Below are 27,090 nucleotides of genomic sequence, written 5' to 3' on the forward strand. Positions count from 1 at the left end.
GAAATGACAAGTGATATAAGTGCTCCTATGAATATCGTTCTTTTTATATCACTTGTCATTTCGCCGTTCCTGAGCGCGCGAAATTTCAGCCCTATCATTTGTGGAAAATAATCGCTTCTAATTTAAAAACTATTATAGCCTCGACACTTTTGTATTAGGATTTTCGTCTGGAAATGTTCTAAGGAATCTGTCATTAAGAGGACCTCCGGTGGTTTTAGGACACCCTGTATATGCAAAATATGTGTAAATGTGTCGATATGTGCACAAATTCATGTGGGGAGGCATCGGTGATTCCTAGTGTACATTTCTACATACACATATGAGTCGGGACAATCGTTTAATTGCTGCATTCGGCATTACACATCTGAGGTGTCGGAGTGCTTTTCCTCTCTCTCTTTATCTTATTGATCTCTCTCACTCACTCGATCACAAGGGAACACTTCGATGCCTCAGATTTGCAATGCCGAACGCAGCTATTATACAAAAAAAACTATTTAAAAAAATCACGAAACCCAAACACAATGAGTCACAAGACACACGTCATATATTGCGTGGTTGAGACATTTCTTTCGAGGAATTTTGAAATGCATAATCGCAAATTATAACTCTTCATTACATCGAGCCATATTGTTACAGTTCTTTGATACGTGATTGCATTACGGAATTGATTGAAAAAAGTATTTTAATCTCATTATATACACATGCGTCCCTAAAAGAATGACGTTTTCATACCGTATTTAATTCGCTTAGTATGTTACGCCGTCTCTGATAAATGTAATCTTATATTCGTACAGTAAAAAAAAATTACGATTAAAAATGCCGACGTCAGTCCCGTGCTTGATACGCGAAATCTCTCGGAGTGAAAACAAGTGAGCTCGATGCCCGCAGTGTATGCAACACGTTGCATCGAACTCCAGCTTTGTCAAACGCAAATCTAGATTTGCCAATTCTCGTATAAAATACTACGTTTTATATAACTTATTATGTGTATTTTCAAAAATTTGATCAATTTCAAGCAATATGGTACATGCATGCAAAGATAAAGGATATATACTTACATTTAAAATAGGCGATAAAGATATCACACATTTGGAAACTCACAGTTTTTTTATTCATTTATATTAAATTTTATAAATACAAAAACAATAATAAATTTTTATACAACTTTTACAACGCTCTAAAATTAAGAAAGGGCCTCCGCTTGTACTTCGAAATAGGTTGCTCTCATTCGATTTCGCGAGAAAAAAATTCTCGGATAATGATTCTAACAACAAACATAATGAAATGGAAAATGCGCGGTGAAATGGTGTTTCGTTTTTCTTTTATAAAAATGATGCTTTTATATATAATCAGTTCCACACGCCAGTTGGGACAAGATAGCTCTCACTGGCATGCACGTGATTTCACAGTAGTAATTATAAATAATAATTGATATTAATAAAATTATAATATTAATAATGACAATGACAATAATAATAATGATAATAATCGTAATAGTACAGGAAACGAATAATAATAGGCGTTCTATGCTAGCAATAGTGACATTATGCTACTACTTTTCCTTTCTCTCGTCATTAATGTAATACTTAATAATTAACACTCTCAATTCGCGTTACACCGCGCGGCTTGTGTTCGCTATACAATTACAATTGCCACCAGGGGACAACTCAAGTTCCTCTGAAATTAAAATTTCGTATTTCTCAGAGTTAATTCAAACGTGAATCCATTTTAACAATCCACCTCCTTCGTTACAAGTTCCGAATCCCAGCTTCAGAATTTTCTGTATTGACGTATCTCATAATAAATTACATTACTTAAAAACACAATTTCTAAAAAGTCCATTATGGAAGAGTCATACATTGATAAGACGCGATCCGAGACCGATCGAACTTAAAATTACGATTGCACTGTTTTCAAAAGTAATAAACAACTAAAAAAAGAATATCGAAAGTAAGTAGAGAGTGAGCTGCGCGGTGTGCTTTCGCGACGATCGCGAATATTACGTGTGTAAATACATGATACAAGTTACACTACTCGTTATTGTTATGTGAACTTGAATGAACGCATATATGTACACGCATGTACGGTAGCCAGGCGTCGCGAGCGGGCGTATACTTTTGTTACTATCAACGTTTACGACAGAGCTCTGTTTGCAAGTTAATCTGAATATAATTTATTAAGGTATCCAAGAATATCCGAAAAAAGATTCGCTTGTTAGATAATAAATACGTTTTGCGGAAACAAAAATCTGTCAATAGATCTGGAATTATTAATCGGTACACATGATTCAAGTAATAGAACATAAATCAAATTCCTCTTACGCTGTGTGTGTGAGCTTGTTATGGAATCGCAACAGATTACTTAAAAATTTTTTTAATCGACAAAGAGTTCATGAAGTTTAAAATCTCCCCATGTCAAACTGAGTTCCGTTGTTCTAGTATATCGTCACCGTCATACAATGTATCATTGTAGTTTCGCACTCTAGCATGCATGTGCACATATACGCTTGTACTCTGGCAGTGGGCTCGGCTCCGCTTAATACTCTGGTACTATGGAGTTCTTATCACAGAGATATTAAATTGTTTGGTGCACTTTTCTCCTCTTTTCCCCTTCTCCAACCCCTATCTTTCTCCGCCATCCTTTCTTGCGCTATGTGTCAATCCCTTTTCTTTCTTACAATTCCGCAGCGGTATCGTCTGGCTACGCCGATTAATATATTACGCACTAATTTCCACGCACTAAATAATGACCAATTCGAATTCTCACAAAAGCGATAAACAATTGCGACGATACCATTAAGGTTCGATTTCCTTTCTTGCATTTTTGTCAATTCACTTGTCGTTCTTGTTATATCTTTTATATGCAAGCTGTGTCTTATTATTTGTATTATATCTACGTATAAATATATAATAATATAATCAAAAGCGTATAATTGTGGGAGCAAAGTTCAAAAATTTTCTAAAGATCCACACGGCCGTTTCTAAGTTAATTTAGATTTTAATTGAGTCTTCTGTCTGTCTTTAGTATTAGGAAAGGTGGCAAAAAGAGTAAATTGGACCTGCGATTAACAATTGATTGACTTTGGCAAAGCTAGCCTCGGGATCTTTGAAAATTTATCTAAATTTCCTGATAAATTGTCGACGAATAAAAATTCGCCCGTCCGATCCGTTTGATACACGAGAGATTTCAGTGACATCGTCGTCGAGCAAATCTCAACTTGTACCTATTACTTTAATGCACAACGTGGTGTGTTACGTTAAAACACAGTCAATGGAATAAATTTGTTCAAAAGTATAGCGCAAGTTAATTTTTGATAAGTCATGTTTTGAAAATTCTTAATTTTCTTAAACTTGAGAACAATGGCCGGTTATTTGTTATAAAAGTTGTGGAACGCGTCTTGAATCTTTAATAAGTAAATTTTTTGTCGTGTATTAGGATTTTTAATTAAGATCACATAAGCACATCTATTGCATGTGTCATTTTTATAAACTGCCGAGAATAGTATATGCATTAAAAAATATATATATGACCTGTCTCAAATTTATCATCTTTTAACCAGTTGATAAATATTCAACCGACGACGATGATAGCAACAGTCACTGGTATCTTCCTGTTTAAATGAATCGTGACGCTAACGAGGTAAACTGATGTCAGTCTTGTTAAGGCTGGCAAGAGATTAGTTGTTCGACCTTCGCGATCGTGCATCCGACACAACGAAGGGCGAGTCAATCGGCACGAGTTAGACAATTACACATGACAATTACACGACGTCGAAAGTTAGACCCAAAAAACGGGTATATAAATTATTAAAAAAAGAAACTGACATCGCTCGCGTGCAGCGATGAGGTAATACGTGCAAACGTCCAAGTTACAATTCCTTGCCTCGCTCTGCTCAACGAATGAACGTTCGGATACTGTGAACGACTAACACTTTCGGCCATATCGTATCACATTAGTCGATAATTGCGTAATGCTCGATTGTTGACCACGATATTCGGCAGTTGTGTGGCTAGCGGTAATCGTCTCAAAAGTTGGCCGGCTATTTAAATATTTAAAATATAGTTTTAATCATTTTGTATGCTGATTACTGACCGCTAAATATTGCTGGCAATAGTTGCTGTACAATGTATAAGTATACTAAATACCACAGGTATATTAAACATATTTCTCTTATATTTGAACGAGCTGCCTTTACCACAGGCACATTTTCTCGGTTTGAGGAATACTATAAAAGTTGTGCATTAGCTACTTGTGGTACTCGGCCGCTCTATACGAATCGCGCACAATGTTAAAAAGACGTAACCCCTCGCACAATAAATCTACCATATACTTGAAATATAAAGATAACATGTACATAAAATAAATATGAAATATAAATAATATATTTTTAATAGCATATCTAAATTAAACGCAACATAAAATTTTCAATAAAGCTTTTAAAGAAGTGAAATGTGCGTATGAGACAATACACGCTTTAAAATTAACGTATTGATTTTTCAAAAAAATTCGCCATTTTTTTAAATAATCTTTTCTCTTCCCAAATTTCACCTATATTTTCACCCCAAAAATTTGGTTTAACGAGATTACGTTTTTTTAATAGCTGTATGTATTGCGTACGCGCGACTACCTCACCATGCACGCTCACAATCTATGATTCTATGTGATCTTTTTGCGATCGAGGAATATGTTGTATCTCTCTCTTCATCTCTCACACATCTAACATAAACGTAACGTTAAAACCTCAAGATACCAAGAGGCTATCGAACAAGATCGAGAACGTTGCGAGTGTGTCGCCTATGAGCCGTTAGGAAAATACACGCAGTCCGCGATGGATTAATTGTTATTAAATGTCATTAAGTAACAAACGCGGCTTCGATCACCGAGCTAACTTGGCGCGATCAGCTTCTTCTGTGGATCATGCTGATTGCGAATGGAAAGTTAAACAAGGCCAACGAGCTGATTTACTCGTTCAGGATTCACCCAAGAGGCACGTGAGCAATCTCTCTTCCGTCCAATTCCGAAAACGGAAAACCGCCCGTGCTTGCTGGACGCAGTTTCGCATAGTTTTTTTTCGTAGTCGACGAGCTAAAAGTCCGTTGCTCGTACACTTTCCGATTATCACTTGACGTTGAAAAACCCAAACTCGAAGTGACTTTTAGGTTCTTCTTTCCTTCAAACTCGCCTTAACCGAAGGAACCGATCGATTCTCCCTGAGAGCTCTGACTCTCAATATTACCAAAGTAGGATACTTTCTGAGAGACCTTCTCCTTCAGTTCCTAAAGTGACCTCCGCGAAGCTGTGCTAGTAGCTTCGGCATGTTCACTATGAAGCCCGCGCGAACTGAATGACCGAATTTTGCCTCTGTGAGATTAGGCCGCCACCACCGCCGCCGCTGCTCCTGTACTCGCTCTCCATAGATTGAAGAATCATCTTACTACGTTTTCTGGGCGGTAAGATCAGCGTCTCCCGCGGTGGTATCGCTAGGTCCAAAGCCAGGTCGGGCGACGACGCCGGACTCTCCGGATTGCTACACGGTGGCGTGAGCAACGGATCCCGATCAACTTTGACGATCCCGGTACCGTATTCTTGCCTCTGGCGCTCTTCCTCAACCGCCTCCAGGGCGGCCTCGACCCTTCGGCGCGCATCATTACCCGGCAGATTCAGGAGGGACGAACAGTCAGTGGCATCAAGATCCACGTTGCTACTGGTGGTCAAACCGAAGTTGCCGTACGCCGGTTCGGGATAGAAGAACATATGGTGGGCTACTGGCTCCAGCGGCGCGCTCACCACTACACTCGCCTGGAAACGTTTCTCGTCGATGTCAGCGAGCACGGGTTCTGCCATGTTCGGTGCCATCAACGGCTGCGAATACTGCTGCTCCCTGTTGCCGGAATAAAGATAGTACGCAAAGTCGCGTTGAACGGCATAAGCGTTAGACGTCGAGTCCGGATAGTCTTCAGTCTTCAGGTTCTCCTTGTCGTCGACAGCGATACTCGGTAAATTTGGACTCGCTGGAATCGCGACCAGACCAAGATTTCCGCCGCCGCTGCCGTCACCATTGCCACCGTCCTGGGAGATCTCAACGTCCGGTCCGATCGGCGAGCCGACCGCCGTTGGCGAGGAGATGCCACTGTCGGTGACTGTTGAGGTAACGGATGCTGGCGACTCCGGGTGCTTCTTGATATGCAGCTCCATCGTCTTCTTGGAACCGAAGGTCTCGTTGCAGATCGTACACTTGTATACTTTCTCGCCGTAGTGCGAGACCTGGTGCAGCTTGAGCACGTGGTTGTAGCCAAATGCCTTGCGGCAGATGTCACAGGTGTAGGGCTTCTCGCCGGTGTGGGTGCGCGTATGCACCTTCAATTGCTTGGAACAGGTGAAGCCCTTCTTGCACGCCTTGCACACGTACGGCTTCTCACCGGTGTGCGTGCGCATGTGTATGACCAGCTGGCCGCTCTGTATGAACGTCTTGTCGCACACAGTGCACTTGTGCGGCCGTTCGCCGGTGTGGATGCGCATGTGGCGGTGCAGCTTGCCGCTATGCTCGAACGCGCGCCCGCACACGTCACACTTATACGGCCGTTCCTTCGTGTGGATACGCCGGTGCACGCTGAGGTTCTCCTTCACCGAGAACGACTTGCTGCAGTACTCGCATTCGTACGGCTTCTCGCCGGTGTGCGTGCGGTAGTGGCGCGTCAGCCGCGCCGGCACCGCGAACGTCTTGCCACAAATATCGCAGCGATATGGATCCTCGCCGTCCTTGCCGTGCGACCTCAGGTGACTCTGATACACGCTCTTCTGCGCGAAGCTCTTCTGACATAGCAGACACTGGTACTTGCCGACCTCCGCCGTCGTCGGGCTGGCCGGGTCCGCGGCCTCGACCCCGTTGCATCCTGGCGTGGTCGCGAATATTGTAAGATCTGGACTGCACACCAAGCTCTTCACCGAGTTCATAGTCTCCAAGCCAGTGGCTAGCCCGCTACCCGGAGCAGATGTTGACATCGTTGGATTCGGCAGCACGGACTCCGCCTGATAGTAGCCCAACATCGAGGCCGGAAGACTGCAACAAAATCATTTGGAATGGTCCGATTAGTTGGATTATATTATTCCTTGACAAGCAAATTAATCCTTGCTACAAGTTCATACTACCGTACGACATTTCAGCACGTATGACGTGTTAAGTAAGAATTTCAATCAACCGGAATTTCAGCTTAAATTTAAAGACAGCTGTTTACGTTCTCGACTGTGACTGGACGCTTCCCTTATGTTTGAAGTTTCACTTGAATTTTCCCGTGTGCCACGGCCTTTATGTCGACAATCAATTGTGTTGCTGTTAATATTGCATACGTCTGATTGCACGCAAACTAAGCGTACCTTAACTGCATCATTATTTACGGGCTATGGAAGTCCCAATGATGGTTGCAAAACGCGTTATCGCCTTTAGAATAATATCGCGATAAGATAGCCCGTAAGTGTCAACAAAAAATGTACAGTAATTGCACGGCCGCTCGTAAGTGGGCAAGTGGGTAAATGCATCATGAGCACACGTAACATGTTATCTCATCACGTTCGCTAAGAAAACTAAACAACTCTGCGTTGTAATAAAAATAACGATAAATAACGCATTAAATCGCATATTCAAATATAATATTTTTAATAACAATGTTCCAAACGACTATTATGAGCAGTGTGAGCCGTCACCCGTCTTAAGGTGATGTAACAATTAACTACAAATTTATAAATTATAAATATTATTTTTAAGTTTACCCTTTTGTGGAAACGCCTCTCAACCGTGAGATTATATCAGCGTGATATTTCTAAAAATTCCTTAAAATTCATGTGCTTAATCGTGATTAAACGCTGAAGCCAACACTAGGCGCTTAAACTCCTTCAAGCGCTGAAATTTTGAAATTTCCCTTACCGGAAAAATATGCGAGACGAGAGCCGGGATCGAACCGAGGACTCTACCATTACTAATCTTTTTTTTTCATTTACATATATAACTCTAGGTTAATATAAACATTAATGGAATTAATAACATTATAGCTTCTGCTATACATTAGCTTGTCTTACAATATACTTAATTTTAAGTTTGTACTCTTATTTACATGTTTGGTAGTGGAGTAATATTAGAGTAGACGCAGGGCTTTGACACAATTATATTGCCTTCTTCTATTAAATTAGTAACGTAGGAAAATTAACTGCGGAAAACACCTACATGTGGTATGATTACTAGTTACTCGTGATATTAGATATTAGATGTACAGTGCGGTGCATTAACTCGCTTCGGATCGTATCGTCAAAAAGCATCTGTTTAAATAATCAAGTAATTTTTGTCCATCCCTAATTATTGCCCGAACCGAATTAACGCGCTACGTTTGCTGTTTTACCATCCGACAGGCCACGCTCTGTCGCTTCAGTTTTAAACTCGTACCGCCCAATTCGTCAAGTTTTCGTTCAAATTAGGAAACGGACCCGAGATACCGTAACGGTAATTCTAATATAGCCAGTGCTAACTTGGCTCCCAGGTAAAAATACGAAGTGTCTGCGAATATCTTTAGATACCTTCCGAATCGGATGAATTGTCGAACAGCGTGTACGGCGCTAAGCGCCTGCACGCGCGCGGCGCTATCGCCCGACAACGGCCGCGGGAGGCCGCGGGCGTGGTCGGCGGTCGTTCTGCAAGCGTATTGCGCGCCGGCTTGCTCGCCCCTCCCCTCCCTCCCACCCCTTTAGCCGTCGCTACCAGCCAGCGCTCGTCTTCGCACATCGCGCGGCCGAAACCCGCGCGGCCGCCTCCACGTGTGCGAGTCGCATTTTTTTATAGCGATCACCGACCTCGTCCAACTCGGCGCGCAGTAAGGACGTCGAGAGTTACATCACAAGAGGAGCACGCGGCGGCACACGTCCGGCGATAATCGCGCACGACGTTTCGTTCTTTTTTTTTTGCCCTCCCTACCTCCCAGTCCCCCCTTCGCCCCTACGGTCCTTCTCCTCCGCCAATTCCATCTCCACCATCTCCGTCACCTCCCTTTCATCTAATTCCCCCTATTTTTCCTGTGGGGAATCGTTCCTCTTCTTCATGGAACTCTGACTGATCGACCGGGCGAGTAACGCTACGCACAAAAGGGATACAAAAATTATATTGATCCACGAAAACACCCCCCGTGCTGAAAAGGAAAATCTCACCCTACGGCCAAACCACCGATGCTCGCGCCCGAAAGACATTCTCGTGACGAATTTCGAGTGGTGGAGCCACCGCTCTTCTCTTTCCTCGACTCGAGTAATCTAGCAATGACTTCTGCTTACGCTTTATGTAAATTACCCTAACGCATAAGAATAATTAACTGCGGTTCTTCAAATGACAAACAATTGATATCGATACCTTTTTCACGGAGAAATTTAACGTGCTGACGCGTAATTTTTTTAATTCGCGATACACATTTGTCGACACGTCACCGCGCTCGATTTTTATTTTTTTATTTCCTATTTGATATATTTAACGAATCCCAATAATCCACTCGTAGCACAATGTATTGGCGCAATATCGGGAAATAATGTAAATCTAGTATTCCCAATATTGGCCCAATGTTGTAAGAAGGACGCCTTTTCTTATTTAGCCAATGTGTCTGTTTAGCAATATCGGTCTAATATTGCATCAATATTAGACCAATAGTTATTACATTGTTAAATATTGGCAAATGCACTTCCAATACAAATCTAACATTATATAATTATTATCGTACAATATTTACATTTATTTTATGGCCAATATTGGCCTTATGTTAGACAATATCGACATTTCTAATATAACCAACATTGGACCAATATTTAGCCAATGCACTCTGCTACTAGGGCAATCCCGTAATTTTACAAATTCACAGTTATGCATTTTATATTATTATAATGAGTAAAATGTTTAAAAAATATATAAACAAACGAATATAAGGACCGCGAACTAGAATAATTGGTGAATAAATGTTAAATGTCACATATACGATCAACTAACACGTAGATAAATATAATAAAAGAAAAAGACTTATACAAGTATTTGTTTCGCGGGCATATATCAATATAAACGCGTTTGCGCTATTTTATTCTCAAAAAAAAACTTCTAAGACTAAAAACTTTAACTGCATTTTAATAGTCTGACAATTTTAACATAAGTTACATTGTTTAGAAACCATTTTACTGATAATACTATACGAGTAAGAATATGTTTTCTGCTATCGACAAGCCTGTACATGCAAACAGGAGAACGAAACGGGGCCTATCAGCAACCGAATGTGATGACGCGCGGTTCTGGTCCGGAAAGTTGATGACAGTTGGTTCCTCCGCGCGCCTTCTTCGGCTTGTTTTCTCCCTACGTCGCGTGAAAGTGGCTTCGGAGTATCGTCCGTTTAATATCCAAAATCAAAGTAGCTCACTCCTGTACCGTAAATACGCTACGTCACGTCAAAAGCGCTGCGTTCCGCTCAATTTAATGGCAACTGTCTTTTTATCGCTCGCGCGTGCGTGCGTGCATGCGTGCGTGCGTACAGCGATGGACAGAATGGAAATTGCGACACTTTTTTTTAATGAGTTTAGGAACGTGCACTTAGATTGCGGATTACGCTCCAAAATCTCCTCCGCGGAATATCTTACTCGATGGCCATGTCAAAACCATTTTGAGCGTTTCCGATCTATTTCTCGAGTTCCTAAACGCATTAAAAAAAAACGTTTTGCACCAATCCTGTCCATCACTGTACGCGCGCGTATTAAATCTACGCGATCTACAAAAAAACCTAGATTACAAGTCCGAGTATCCGCGGGTAAGAATGCATAAAGGGTCGGGTAAGAACGTACAGTAGTCGAGAGAATTCGTGAAACTACGTGGAAACAGAATACGCGGAGTTCAAGTCAGTTTTCGCAAATCAGGACTCGCGGTGTCACTTTTAACCGGACGATTAGCAAGGAGAGGGAAAGAGAGAAAGAGAACATGATAAATAAAAAGAAAAGGGGTGGATTGAACGTCCCCGTCCCCTCCGGATGGAGAAAAAGAGCACCCACCTATGCGCCACGTTGCGCCCTAGAGTAACCCAAAATCCGGGCGCTGGTAGTCGACGTCCTTCGCTTCGGCGACATCCGGAAGGGAGAGACCCGTGACAGCGCCGACAGCGAGCGATTCGCAGAATCCCGATCTCGGTCCAACCATCCGGAGGGATGCGCGAGGGCGAAACCCGGGGGAGAACTCGCGTAAATTCGGGAAGAAGGAAAGAGAGTTCCTCTTCTGCGCTGCGCGAGGGACGGGCCACAAGACGAAAAAGCGAAAGACCTGCCGCCGCGAGACCGGCTAATCGTACTGTACAATGTTTACCTCCTCAGCCGAACGGAGCGATCACGGCCGAGGCGCACACGCGCGAACGCGCGGATCCGTCCTCCCCACCGCTCTCTCCTCTTCGCATCTCCCTTTCCAGCCCCTCCCCTCACCGTCCCCCCCGCCATCGCGCTATCGCCCGCTCGCCTCATCCGCCTCACCCGGTCCCGCACCCCGCGCCGCACCCGTTCTTCGCGAACCGACGGCGGCGACCTACAATTTGGGGCGGCTGAGTGCCGCTTGCCAGCACGTGGAGGCTGTCGGCGTGGTCGGCGCGACTTACCCGCGCGTGCAATTCGCCACGACGGCGCGCGAGGCGAGGGCGCGCGGTGAGTGCTGAGGCGGGGGGGGAGGGGGGAGGGGGGCGGACAACGGTGCGCGAGAAAGTGCACAGGCCTGTAGCCAGCGCGCGCTGTACCCTCGCCACTCTCAGTCAGGACAGAATTTAGTATCTGAATGATTTTAATTTTCAATTTATTGCGAAAAATTTACGAATCGTGGACGCAAGGCTTTACAGTAGACAATATTTTCTTTTATTTGCAATACGCAAAATTGATTCTCTCGTGATTACTATTACTCTTCGGAATATCTTTAAAGAACCTAGAGTTCTTCACATTCGTTTATGTCAATTTTGATTAACAAAGATATATCATACAGCAGGTACTGGTATGGCCACGTTGCATAATCCGAAAATTTGTTATCGCTTTATCATTACGCTACTATTGTTGTTTCCAACGGAAACCTCCTAATCAGTGGCGCGCTTATTACGTGTAGCAAAGCGTTCATACACAAACAAGACGAACCTTATCAATGATTCGTGTTGATCCGTCGTGTTGCGGAGCGTTACAGGCCGCAACCGGTGGCTTCATTTCGAAGCTTAGGCAATAAAACAAAGCTTATTACTCTGGCTAATCAATTGGCATATTGTTGTTATAAATGGTAACCACTTCACTCATGCGCGAAAATAATCCCTTGTTTAGCTCGTCAAGATCGATCACAAAACAACGGTGACAGATGTTCAAATATCAATCAGATATGTGAACTGTAACAAAAATCTATCATGTCGCCCAAAATTTGCAAAAACCGTGACATCTCTTTGCACATTATGCAGTTATGAAAAATGACAATAAATACTTATTTTTATTTGAAGTGCATCAGTCATGAAAAAGAAAGAATCGGCAGCACAGAAATTTAAACCCGGTTTTTTATATATAAAAATGTAGCTTAAAATATTACAATAGACATAATTCGATTTAATCCTCCATAAGATTAAGGGATAATCTGTTCAGTTCGGGACGTGTCGGAGAAGATATACCATATAAATGCATTTAAAATTAATACATGCTCCATCCGATACTGTCTTCAGAGATGCCCCTACGCGCGATACGCTATTGTCTGAAAAGCGAGAAAGGGTAAGAAAGGTGGAGAGGAAAAGAGAGAGTACGTGAGATTGAAAAACGAAGACAGCGACAGGGACAAAGGATAGCGGAAAGAGGAAGCGAGATAGGGATTGCGAAGGGAAGCGACGCAAAGGGTGCAAAGGACGCGGTGACCTGCGGACTCTTCGCACGCGCGCAGTCACGGATTCACTGCCACACGTGCGCCCGCGCTTGCGCTTGCGAATCTCTAACCCCCGTGTACCAGTGTCGCGTTGAGCGCTCCTGCGGCCCTATAACTTCACCAAATCCCATAAACATGAGAGGTTCCTCTAATATCGGTCTTCCCCAACTTTTGCCAGAGCTCTTTCGCCAAAATATTTAGCGAAGGTAGAAACACAATCTTCTCTTTATCAGTAAACAAAAGCACTCTTTTCAGAGTTGAAGAATCAATCCAAGTAAAGAATGAATAATGGCACTCTTTCAAAAAATGAAATTGCAATTGACTCCAGTCGGACTGGCAGTATTTTCATTATTTCTTCGAGTAAATCTCACTCCAAAAGAGATTCTACTAAAACAAATTTAGTTAAACGCACGGTTTTAGCGTTTTTTTTTAACAAATTATATTTAAAAGCACCTATGTATAACATTAAGAAATATTATTTTTCGGCCAAAAATGCCTTGTTGCTCAGAAATTTTATAAAGAAAGTATTTTAGTTATTTGGAATACAAAATTACACGAATTTAAAGGTGGCATGAACGTTCCAAATGCGCTCAAGCACTGAAAAAGTAGGACATTATTCATACCGCTATGCTTCAAAGTTCACTGATTCTCTTCGTCTTTTTCTACTTTTGCGTCTATAAATATAAGAAAAGGAACTCACAAGGAGAGTACGTCAACCATTCAATAGTTATTTAATCTTTCTGTTGAAAGATAAGAAAAGGAATAAAGTGATTCTTAGGAATAGATTCCTTAAAAAGTGAGGTTTCATGTGTGTTAGAAAATGTAATAGAATTTATTATTTAATTTGCGAAAATGATGATATTAAAATTGCCCATGGTAGGGCAAATTCTTGATACGGCATTGAACGGTATACGTTCTATCCGTCATTGATGGCTACGCGCTCGCGCGCGCGCGCGCACAAATACGTGCGTACATGCGTATGTGCGTAACGATTTATACTTCATAGGGTCGCGTCTGTCTTTCGCTTTCACCGTTCTGTGCTTTGTCTTTCCTTCTTCGTAAACTCAGATAGCGCATGATCCACGTGGTTGCCATTACATTTATCAAAGCGGCCAGGGTAGCAAACGGGGCTGGAGACAAAGGTTGAAAAAGACTACACCCACATTGCATTAAAGGAAGGAGGAAACGAGTATTTCTATTTAAATTCATCTTATATTTTTCAAATACACCATCGAGTTCAGGCATCACTGTGCTATCTAGAGTAATTTAAATTCTCTCTATTTTTTTTTTAAGTGAGAATCTCAGGCCGAAATTCACAATTTACACAAAATTTGCAATTAGATTAAATGTTTTTAAATTCGATAAATAGAAATTGATATAGATGATTTCAAATAGCCGCGATAACAATAATGATATTATTAATAATAAAATTTAGAAAATGACATAATGTTATTCTTCTCTCTAAAGTTTTGGAATGAAAATAGAACCATGGAGGTGAAGTACTCATTCTATCGGAGCAAATATTTACTCCATTAATTACAGTGAATATTTACTCCAATAGAGCGAATATTTCCATGGTTCTATTTCCATTCCGAAAACTTTAGAGAATTTATTGAAATTTGAACGATTTTTTTCTATTTAAATTCGAGCATTAGTTGTATTAAAAAATTTTGAAAGCAACAAGTATTCCAATGGATTTCAAAAGATACGAGTATCTTAAAATTCGAGAATCTCGGGTATTCAAATGACACTCGGGATATGTTGAGCTGTAACAATTCTGAAATTCCTACAACAATATGAAAGTTAGATGCATCGGAATATATTCGACTATATTCGATTATATTCGATACAATGATGCCCTGAATTGTCTGACGATTTCTTTTTCTCTTTTTTTTCATCGCTTTCACCACCCAATCAGTCAATCGTAGAAAGTTCAAGTACGTTGCGCGTCATAGACGCGTTTGTGTTCGTATATGTCTTAAACTCATCATTAGATGCTCCCTTTTAACCCTAGAAGCAAATGTTGTAGTAAAAATTATGATAAAGTTCTTTTTTTCTATCATAGTTTAATTCAGTTTTACATTACGTTTAATAGTGTACATACACATATCAGACAAAAGAGCTTGTCTGTAGGTATTTCATATGAAAGTCAGAGCATCGTGAATACATGTGTACGGTACGAAATGAGTCGAAATACAATAATTGCGTAAGCTTGTATGTTATAATTCAGACCTATCTCTTTGGATTTGTAGAGAGAGAGAGAGAGAGAGAGAGAGAGAGAGAGAGAGAGAGAGAGAGAGAGAGAGAGAGAGAGAGAGAGAGAGAGAGAAAGACAGAAATCCGATGTAACACTTCGATATGAAGAATTAAATTAAAACGAACCTTGGCGAAGAGTTACGTTGATTGTCTGAAAGCTCGCGTGGCACGTATCAATATTAGATAACGAATATTCTGCGTTTTCATCAGTGTGGCGACCTTGTATGGACGCAATAAGACACGTGTTGACTGCCGAAATGCGTAGCGATTAATATGCTACATCGAGAACTCGGTAAAATTCACTCAAGTACATTTAACATAGCTTGTTCGTGCACACATGTAATGCACGGTGACATATTTTTCTCTAAATTTTCCATAAAATTAATTATTTTGTGCATGGAAACATTAAAATTAAATCATTAAAAAATTAATAAGATTATTAAAGAAATTATTAAGATATATCTATTCATTACATATGTAAAAGTACGTCAGAAGAATAAAATTCATATGCGTATAATTGCATAAATCTTTAGCTTCCACAGTTATTGACATAATAATAATTAACATCAATTGCAAACTCGTTTAAATTCGTCTACAGTCAAAGTTTGTAACAGTAGTTTTTCCTACGACGTTGTTTCTTAAATAAAAATTTCACAATCTGTGTCGTACTATCTCTGTAAGGCACATAGAGAAACAATATAAAAGTATTCTTATTACATAAAGTTCAGACAACGTTTAGTCTGTTACGATTCCTTTTACGAATTAGTTCAGATATTGTTGTTGTTAAGCTGTCGTAATGAACAAAACTACTTACAAGTTGCCATCTCGCGTATGCACTATTTGTCTTGCCGTTGCATATAAACGAAATATGACTTAATATTTTTAATTATAAAATTAAATACCTTCTTCTCCTTCCTGTATGTCTCAGCATACTTATGGTATATGTATATTAATCATTTTATATTTGACATATCATGATGTATGTGTAGAGACGTGACACACATTCGTAGCACAACCATACTTACCCGAAGAAATTTATTACGAGTACCGTTCTTTGGGGTCAGAGCACAAAGCAACGTAATAGCTTACGACAAAGACGTAAGCATAAAAACGTAGATAGCGCACAAGTTGTGTGTATGTCGTACTTACCTTCAATTACATATGACGTTACTTTTATCGATCAAAGCTTATGCGCTATCGTTTACGCTTACGTCTTTGTCGTAAGCTATTACGTTGCTTTGTGCTCTGACCCTTACGAAACTTACTTCCTGCGCTCGTGTGCGTAACAGCGCCGATTAACATCGTTGTGTTTATGCTATCTAAGGATAGAGCGATACCGCGATGCCAAAACAGGAATTGACGCAATCGCAGGTACTTTGTTTTCGTTTGTTAGGCAAAAACATGTGAATTGAGTATCTTTTATAAGTCCGAATATGTACAGCAATTGAAACCTAATGAGTGTAATACCGAATCGAAACATGGCATGCAAATGTACCACGCAAACAGTTAAAAAGGCAAATAATACATTGTCTAATAGCGAATTCGATTGCTTGCACTAATGCACACTGAGTGCACATTAAGGCCAGTTTACAGTCAATTTTTATATTTATAACTTTGTCTTAAATATGTGTTCAAAGAGTATTTAGCTAAAACATAATCCGTATGGATGCTATACAGATTATTTTACTGGCTACGAAATATTTCGAGAGCTAATACGAAAACAAAATTAATATCGATCAAATTAGACACAAAGCAAAGGAGCTCGCTGCATTTTATATCCCGCGATATATTATGTTAGATTCGTTTTCTCATGGATGTACTGGGTGTCCGGGTAAATAAAACAAATAATCTTTTTATTAAATAAATTGCTCGAATAACACATGAAGTTACTACCTAAGGAAAAACGAAAAATCAAGATGAGGTCAATTTGATGTCATATTAACTAAAATATGACATAAATTTGGTCAATATGATATCAAATTCACATCATCTTGGCTTTTCATTTTCCTTGGATATGTAGCTGTTGAATGTACTGACAGCAGCAGAAATGCTGCTGTTAGCCATGAAAAATGTTACAAAATGCATCGAATGCTGTGTCGAACATGACGGTCAAAATTTCGAGCAGTTTATGCGTTAATAATTATTTCGTACAAAGATTGTTTGTTTTACTTTCAACTTCTTCGACATTTCAACCAAAATTAAAAAGCAATCCAGTTTACTACTTTAATACGTTTCATATTCTCGTAGCTACCATTCTATTGCGTGTGCTATATTGACAACATATATTACAGCTTTATTAATTCTATATTTTTCCTTCTATCCCCCCCCCCCCTCCCCGCTCCTCTATGCTTGTTCTTTCGAGAGCTGTAGTACATGTACGCGCGCTTTATCGCGTAATATCCCGAATGCGTTTCGGCGAAAACGAAGCCTCTGGACCGGTCTGTGAACGTCAACTTCGCAAGCGTTCCATGGTTACGCAGGACGACGCACGAGGAGCGAGTCGGGCTGCGGCACGGCTCGCGCGATTTCGCGTGTCGTGGTCATGCCGCACACTATGCGGCAAGTGCTGTGACGAAGGGTCGGGCCTGCCAGCTCGCTCCCCGACTCGTTCTGACTCACTCGCAATATTACTAGAGGGAGAGAGAGAGAGAAAGACAGACGGGGTAGGGAAGAAGGGAGGGAGAGAAAGAGAGAAAGAGAGAACCGGAGTACGAAGAGCAATGACCTAGTGCGCGCGATGCACGTGTTCGGTTGGAAACCACGACGGCCGCCTCACGACGGGGCATTGGACGCCACGTGCAGTCTACGGCAATGGTGGGAGAAGGGCAAACCGCCGGTTCCGCGAGAGGGTCGTGGGGAGGTGGATGTATAGTTGGGAATTACGGGGAAAGGAATGTGACAACGGCGGTACACGTTCGCTTGTATTTACGCACACAACGATCGACGCTTGGTGCGATAGAGCCCCTCGTCGATACGCCCTCGTTGATTCGGGTAATGGAGATAGCTCGGTAAAACCCCGACGTTTCGGCGCTGGGCGCATGCGGGCGAAGCCGCGACTATACGTTACTTCAGGGGCGAAACGGGACTGTAATCGGGTACATTTTGGGAAATTCCGGGCTAATAGTCTCGTACACAAGTGAGCGAAATAGAAGCGTTTGTGACGATGTTCTTTCACAGAATTGAATTCGCAAGAATTTTCTGATGGAATTGTCTATGGGTTTTTGCTACTGATGGATTTCACCCGCTTCTTTATTTCGATTTAACAGGGAAATGTTATAGCGATAGTATGAGTAACAATGTCGAACTCTATATTTATTTTTATATTTGTTATTAAGTAAATAATGAAATAACAATATTATAATTGAAAATATTTCTATGCTATAATCACAATTATTTAAAAATAAATACGTTCCATTGATGCAGCAGCAGATTCGAAAGGTTCGAAAGCCTAAAAGTATCTTTTGGACAGGGCTTTTTATGTGGCAGCAAATAATCGTCGTCTATTCCGAGTTTAGTGCGATCAATATTATATGAAAAATGGAATTTTTATTTCTCCTTATACTTCTTGACAAACGTGTAAGGTTTTTTCACGATTAGATTCTGTGACTCTGTTTTTGACACACGGCAATTTCATAGTCTTCAGATTTCGACTAGTTGGCACTTGTCTGACTTTAGAATGTAATCAAGAAGCTTTTCACCTGAAAAGGACCGGACTTCTCGGTCGAAACGTTGTGTAATACCTTTAATAAACTATCGCCATACGTCGAATAATTTTCCCATCACGTTTTTATTAAAATATTGATACTATTGTAATTTAAATATTGGTATGTATGTATGCAGTGCATATACGTACATGTTTATTTGTGTACTTTGTATAATTAAGTACATCTATTTGTTCAAAATTCAAATTTGGTAGATACTTGGCCCAAAAATTTATATTGATACAAATATTACGTTTTCATATACATAGATTGCTTCGTATGAAGCATGCCTGTGTATCGTGAAAAGACCTTGACACTAAGCGCGACATTAAAAGCATGGGAGATGCGACGAAAATTTGGCGATCAATACTTACAGAGAGGGGTCACGAGTTCCAGCATCGGAGATAGCAAATTGGATTATGGTAGGCTCGTTACATGCCTCCGACATAAGCAGAAGCCTATATCCTTGTCTATGTTTACGACAAATGAAATTAAATGATATCTTTCAGTTGATAAATGTTTATTCGATAAAAGTTACGAAAGTGGTCCATATAAATCGTATTTTTGCATAAAGCGCTATTGTATGTAACAAATATTACATAAAATAAAACCACTGACCACATATGGCAAGAAAATCATATAGTAACCTTATGCTTTTTTTGGTAACTCTAACTTAACTTCGTTGCTTTCTCTCCATCTGTAACTGTAACTTAACTCAGTTATATTTTTTTCGATAACTAGTAACTAATTTAATAGTTACATTAATAGTTACTTTATACATTTTTTTAACCTCCACAGATCGCATTAGGTCTTGCATTCGCACGTAAACGCCTTTATCGACACTTTACAATTCAAGTGCAGATTTGATATTTTTATTTTCATTGCAAGAAAGCAACTGCAAAGTATACGATTCGTTACTTTTTGAGTAACTGTAACGCGTTACTTTTCATAATTGGTAACTTGTAACTGTAACTAGATACTTTTATATAAAGTAACTTTCCCAACCCTGGATAAACGTTTGGTTGGAACTTCAATACTTAAGTCAGTCTTTTGTGCGACTTCTGTTTACATCTACGATCAATCTTACAATACACAAAAGAGCCTGAAAAATCCTCTTTAAAAAAACACCTGCGACATCTCAAATCAGTTTTGAATGGCATGGTCCTGTGTACACTGGATGTCGTTCCTGGAAACACGTGCGTCGTTTCGTTCGTGCGATTCCTCCGAAACGGGGTTTACATCGCGTTCAGCAGGGAAGCTGTTCTCTTTCTTCCCCCCCCCCCCCACCTCCCTCCCCCTTCCCCCCCTCTCTCTCTTACACATTGGGGGGGCATGGGAGCAGAGTAGGCCGGAGACTATTGCTACGCCTGGAAGGTAGAAGGGGGAGACGAACCAGCTTGAGCCAGCAACGGAGGCGGCGGCATGGTGGATGGTGGAGGGGCGGAGTGGGGAAAATGAAAAGGAGAAGTGAGGGGGGTGGGGAAGGGATCAAGCAAAAGAGCGGGTCTAAAACGATGTCGTACCTTGACCAATCTCAACGCGACTTGTTTTAAGCTATGCCAGAGCGAGCGAGAGACGACGACCTTAGAAACGAGTTGCGTGATCGCACTGAAACCGAAACGGCGGAGCGGGCGAAACGCGAGCCCTCTCTATTCTCCGGATGGACCCTTGTTTTGCGCTTATTCGGGCCCCGGGGCCCATGTCCACTGGGACTCACATTTACGACCCGGGTTCGAACCAGTTTCTTATCGATATCATATGAGCATCGGGACCGAGCATTTCGTTAACCGATTTGGGAGAAATCGGGATTGTTTCTATATTTAGATAGTGTATCGCTTTTGCCTGTTAGTTTAATGATAGGTACGACATCATGACGCCCATGCGATTATTTGAGTTAACGTTAGATAAAAATTCTAATAAAAAAATGTCGAGGCTATAATAGTTTTCAAATAATAAGCGATTACATTTCACAAATGACAGGCCTGAGATTTCGCGCTGAGGTACGACGACACGACAAGTGATAAAGGTGTTCCTACGAATATCGCCCTTTTTAGCATAGTGACAACTTTCACAACAGACTTAACGATTCATTCTCGAATTAATTGTTCCTCTTGTTATCTTTAACCATCTCTTTTGTTAACTTTGTGTAACGTCTTATTAATAAAAGGGAGGGGTTCACTATGATGAGCATCTTGATCAGACTGATATCCTTCGATTTAGTCGATCTCCGATATTCTGAGTGAACGTGGAATTTTCAGTTAGATTCAATCTAGTCTCCTGCCTCTCTTTACCCTCAAGTTTTCAAAATAACCGGATCATCGTCTTCCCAAATATTTTCTGTCCCGTTAAACGTTTGGTTCTCGCTCGCTCGCGAAACACATAGGAACACTTATCACTCGCCATGTCGCCGTGCCTGAGCGCGCGAAATCTCAGACCTGTTATTTGTGAAATATAATCGCTTATTATTTAAAAACTATCATAGCCTCGACATTTTGTTATTAAAATTTTCGGATATCCGGTGGTTTTAGTACACCCTGTATAAGACTGACCTATGGAATATTCCAAATATTCTTGAAGAATATTCTTAAAATGTTCATAGGAGTGTTTTCTGCTATCTGGAAGGTTCGAATCCCGGCTGAGGCAATAGTTTTCGCAATAAGATTTCTTTACAGTACGGGGAGGGGGGTATTGAAATGTTGAATACAGCATTTTAAACTAATTAGGAACCGTTCATCGATTTTAGTTTGTAAATTTACTGCCGACAATGCTTCTTCAATCTATTATAAATGAAACTGTTATGTCCGAAAAGAAACCGGCGCGCAGGACAAGGTGGAAAACGGTATATAAATTTACATTTGAGATTACAATTATTGGGTTACCAACATATCTTGCTCGGACCTAAAGGCGGTCTCGCTAGTTTGACCTATTAAATTAGTTATTAGTTACTAAAAAATGTAACTAAGTTACAGTTACAGACGAAAAAAAGGAACGAAGTTAAGTTAGAGTTACTGAAAAAAATGTAATTGTAACTTCGTTACAAGTTACTTCCCAAAGGTTATTCAAAATTTACAAGAAAGAAAATTAAATTAATTTAATTTTTCTTTTCAACTTTAAAAAATTTGACTTTTCCCATCATTTTTAAGCTCATCTTCTGCCTTAATTTCAATTATAACTTTTTACCAAGCACTCGTAAATAACACTGTAAATTAGAAAGCTATATCACTCAAATTGTAGTGCAGTACTGGTATTACATTCCGATATTACAGTCAATACCTTTCTTGTATTACGGTATTAAGTAAACATTATAGAGACGAGACAGTTTTATCAAGTGTCGATATTACAAATTTTGTAATTTTGTGATATAAAGCTCAACAACCTTTGGAGCGCTATCAAGGTCCGAGACATCCGCGTACAGATTAGATCCAGACAATAGATTAGAGAGCGTATAGACTGTAAGGAGTCACTATTCGGTGACAGCAAAGTAGAAAGTAGAAAAAAGATTCCAATGGTAAGAAAGAAAGGAAGGAAGGAGGGGGGTGAAGGGACGAAGAAAAGAGAGTCAATGACCTAATATACCACGTGCAACAATGTGTGCCATCGGCTGCATCGCGCTTGCGGTGTGTTATCCCTCAAGGCCGCTGTCTTCGCTAAGTAAAGGGCTTAGTAACTTTCTCCGGCTCGTCCGATTTCTCTCCTCTTGGAATTATGTAATACTCGGGATGCCATGTGTCGACATAGATACTAAAAGAAAAAAGATGGAACGATCATCTTAACCCGTTAAATCTCGACCCGGAAGCGATAAGTTGTCTCATTTGACAGATTGATAGCGCGGTTGACAACTGCATGTTTCCGACGACGCTTAATCCTGCACGTCGCACGTAATTAGTAATTCAATAAACACGAGCTTTTTTTCTTCAATTTCCTGAGTTTAAAATAAATTCCAGATTTTTCTCGTTTCTTCATATAAAAATATTTAAGTTTTCTTATAGATTACAATTTTTCCTACACATACTATACATACCTTTCTTACATATTTATTTATATAAATATCTATATTAATTGTAATAAACGTAAATTTATACATATATATAAATGTAATGAACAATTCGTTCATTTGTATATGAACGTAATGTAATCTGTTATTGCGTAATATCGTCGTGTCCCATTTAAAACGACTTTCTAAAGATAGAAGGGCCACGTGAGTGAGACGCAAAAGGGCCGGGCTCGGACGAATTCAAGTCGAACGCGGTTACCAGGGAGACACTACCACCAAGCGTGTTGCTCAACGATGATACTTCACGACATGACGATTTTCTCTCGGCGATGACCCAGAAACTGCCAAAGATTTATCATCCATCCATTCGTTGCATAGCACAGCACAGGGTCGACGTCCGATCGAGACACGTGCATTTATAAAATTGGGATCTCTCGTTTGAAAACCTAACGTGATTTAGCCTAGAAATTTTCGCCCATTCCAATCACATCTCTCAATCTTTAAGATAAAATAAATACGTATTTTGAAAGGAAATAGTGATGGCAGAAGGAAACAATGAGGGAAGGTGTAGGAAATGCGAGATGGATCTTTTGATTATTCTGTTGTAATATAAACCTATCTATTAGTAGAATCGCAATATTTGGAATCTTTTCGTTGATTTAAATGCACGCGATTATTAGAACAAAGTGGTTATGCACGAAATAAAATACGTTGGTTTATAGTAGGTAAATAAAAAGTTACATATGCCTTTATAATATCAAGAAGTTTAATCAATATTGTCGGATATATAGTACATTATATATATATATATATATATATATATATATTAATATAAATGACAGTATGGACACAACGCATCATTGGCGCAGAAAGGTTATAAAGAGAAACCTTTCTTTTCTTAACTTTAAGTGTGTCGAAAGAATACCGGCCTTTACCAATATTATAGCTATTATTAACGTTAGAACTCTTATTCTTCTGCTTTCTTCCTCTCTTTTCCTTTGCAGGAAAAGAGTTTATTCCTGGAGGCGCTCTAAGATAATTTGACGTATCGCAATATTCTTTTTTTTTCTTTTTAATATCATTTAACATCACTATCACCACCGTGAATCCTTTCTATTTCTCTGCTTGCTTTTCGCGCGTGTGCAAATAGATTTTCCCTATCTCCTGCACGTGTTTCTTTCTCATCATTGCGAAGTGGTATTTATTATTTGTTTCTAACGGCGTATTATTCTAATTATTCTAATCCCTGATATATAACGTGAATATCGTTCGTATAATTCATAAAAAAAGCATTGTCGGACATTGTCACAAAAATGTGCACGAATTTCAATTAAGAAATAATGACAACTACCCTGCGTAACTTACATACCGAACGAAATTGAATTACATGTGTAGCGACAGCATAAAAACACATTGCGAGACAGCGAATATTTTTATTGAAGGAACGATTACTCGAAAATAATTTTGATCGATATCACTGCATTTTTATATATTTAATGCAATTGTTTTATGAGTTGCGTACCGATTTTAAAATGGTAACAAGAAATCAATGAATGAAGTTAATAAAAAACACATGTACATCATAAACATATATAAATATATAAATATAAACATAAACATATAAAATAGTAAACCTGATAAAAAGCATATCTTGCTTAAATTTTGTTATGTTGTATCGTTGTACGTATGTATCGTGAGCTTACTTCCAAAAATAAATTTTTAGGTTGCATTGCAGACTCTATAATTTCCAATTTTATTGTACTACCTTAAGATAAAAGTAAATTCTAATAACAATTTTGCAGAGAAATCTATGCTTTAAACATAATATATTATTGATGATCCTCTCGTTTCTCTCTTTTATAAAAGCCAGCATATAGTCTTACATGAAATACACATACATACGTTCTAGCAAAATTATATGTTTTAATATAGAATATAATTACAATATTTATTTATTAATATGTGTATATGTGTATAAATAATAGTATACGTATGTAGAGAAGAGTTTTTTTTAGACTGTAGAGAAGGGTTTTAGAGTAGAGAAGAAGAAAACTTTTTAATTATTAAGGACCTATCTTTCTTTTTTGACATAAATAAGATAAAGGATACTGCGTGTATCATCAATTCACAAATTTCCTGCACATTTGTTTTCTTGCTTTATAATTTCTGAAAATATTACATTTTATATCTTATGAATTAAGTTTGATAAAACAACATTTTTTCGGCCGCGTATCGACACTTGCTATATAAAAAATTTTCGATAAAAGGTATAAAAACGAGCATTTGTTCCTTCTTCTAGTAAACCTTGTCTTATTAATCTTTAAAGCTTTTTTTAAAGTTTGCCAAAAATGTCAAATATTAAATATTATACTATAAATTTTATTATTCGATGCGTTGGTGCAACAATAGCGCTTTTAGTTGACAACTTCGTCATTATACCTACATTTTATTGCTCTGACATTTCGACATTAATTTTATACAGGGTGTTCAAAAATAAGTGAGACAAAATTTAAAGAGCGATTGTGCATAATAAAATAAAGCGAAAATCAAGTCAATTCGTGTAAAATCGCGAATTTTCGAACATTTGTAACTAAAAAAAACAGTCTTCACAAATTTGTTATAAATTGCGAGGCCGCAATTTTGTTATACTTGACTTTCGCTTTATTTTATCATATAGAATCACACCCTAAATTTTATCCACTTGTTACCGCATACCCTGCATAAGTCGAATAAGATAAGCGCTTTATTTATTCTTATACTATACTAATCCTAGAACTCATTATCAAGTAACAACTTCTCAAGTAATTGGCAATTTTTAATATCGCCATTTTTCTATCATCAGTTGAATAAAAATTGCAGATGTATATAAAACTAAATTGAAAATTTTGTGCTCTATATTTTTAGATTACAATGACAATTCGCACCTTACGCTTTTCTGCTACTTTGTAAGCCTTTCTATTCGGCTATAAATAATCAAGTGAAAAGATCTATGCCTAGTAATGCAAGTATGTATATGTATACACGCGCGCGCGATGCGTGTAGATTCGCTCATTTGTGTATATGTAGACCTTTTTACTTGATTATAAGTATATGTCAAACGCAATCGAAATTGCTACATATAGCAATCTCGACGAGATAAAGCAAACATATTATCAAGATACTTTTTGTAAAACAACTTTATCTTAACGCTAATCTTTATCTTAATCTTATTTTTGACGCTCCTTTTCTTAATAACGCATGTCTATGTCTTGCATGTCTATTTGCCATTCTACGTTTTGCAATAATACTACACAACTATTTGCTAAATAAATATTTGATAAATAATAATAACTACAATAAGAGCACTTTTACTATTATTGCTCTTATTATTATCATCATCTTTGTGTAGTTATTATTATTATTGTTGTTGTTATTAGTAGTGTTATTAATGTTATTATTATCATCATTATTATCATTTTATTAATACTATTACTGTTATTACTATTTCAATTATTCATATTACTGCGTCTAATATTATGTTGGTATCAGTATATTAGTATTTATTCGACTACGACGCATTATATTATAATAGTTAATACATTTTATAATCTTATAACACTTATTCCCAATGTTATTTCTCGCGACTAAACTTGTACACACGCACAGCTCTTTACTATCTTATCTAGCTCTTTACTATTTTATAAGTCGTAGATATCGTTACTATTCTATCTCAGAAAGCACACTGCATCGAATTCATGATGCAAGAGTTTACTCTATTGTCGCTTCTTATACTGTACGTAACGTTTACTCTTTAGAGAGATGTTTTTTTCCAGTCGAATTAAACACTTTCTATTTGTTTAGTTGCAAAGATAATGCCGTGTCACGGTTTTTGTCACCATTAGCAAATATGATTTTAAAAAAAAGGACTTTGATTTCTTCTGCACGGAAAAATAAAATTAGGTATGCTATTATCTTCATACACAATTACGTTGCCAATCGTATCATATTTGATTTCTGCAGTCATCTACTATTATTCGCTTAGAAATTTTTACTTTATTACCTTTAAGATCATTAAAATATCTTTTTATTTCTTAGAATAATTTTGGCTACTGTTATAATTTTGTAATTATTAATGACATTGTCAATATATAAACAACACCAAAAATAATATTTTTATAAAAGCTGTACATTATCTCGGTAGCAATACCTTTATTATATCATCTCTCAAATCCATATTAAAGTAA

At 38.9% G+C, this 27,090-nt stretch overlaps 1 protein-coding gene across 1 annotated transcript; it reads right to left on the minus strand.

Moving 5' to 3' along the window:
* Window positions 1–1,081: 1,081 nt before the first annotated feature.
* Window positions 1,082–11,444, minus strand: LOC105568247 (zinc finger and BTB domain-containing protein 49). Its single transcript, XM_012023744.1, has 2 exons — window positions 11,050–11,444; window positions 1,082–7,060 (listed from the first exon to the last, which is right to left on the minus strand). The coding sequence occupies exon 2, from the start codon at window positions 7,045–7,047 to the stop codon at window positions 5,323–5,325; it is 1,725 nt and encodes a 574-aa protein (XP_011879134.1). The 5' UTR covers window positions 7,048–7,060; window positions 11,050–11,444; the 3' UTR covers window positions 1,082–5,322.
* Window positions 11,445–27,090: the final 15,646 nt, after the last annotated feature.

Source organism: Vollenhovia emeryi, unplaced genomic scaffold (assembly GCF_000949405.1).
Source record: "Vollenhovia emeryi isolate VEMERY1.0 unplaced genomic scaffold, V.emery_V1.0 DF939130.1, whole genome shotgun sequence".
Lineage (NCBI taxonomy): Eukaryota > Metazoa > Arthropoda > Insecta > Hymenoptera > Formicidae > Vollenhovia > Vollenhovia emeryi.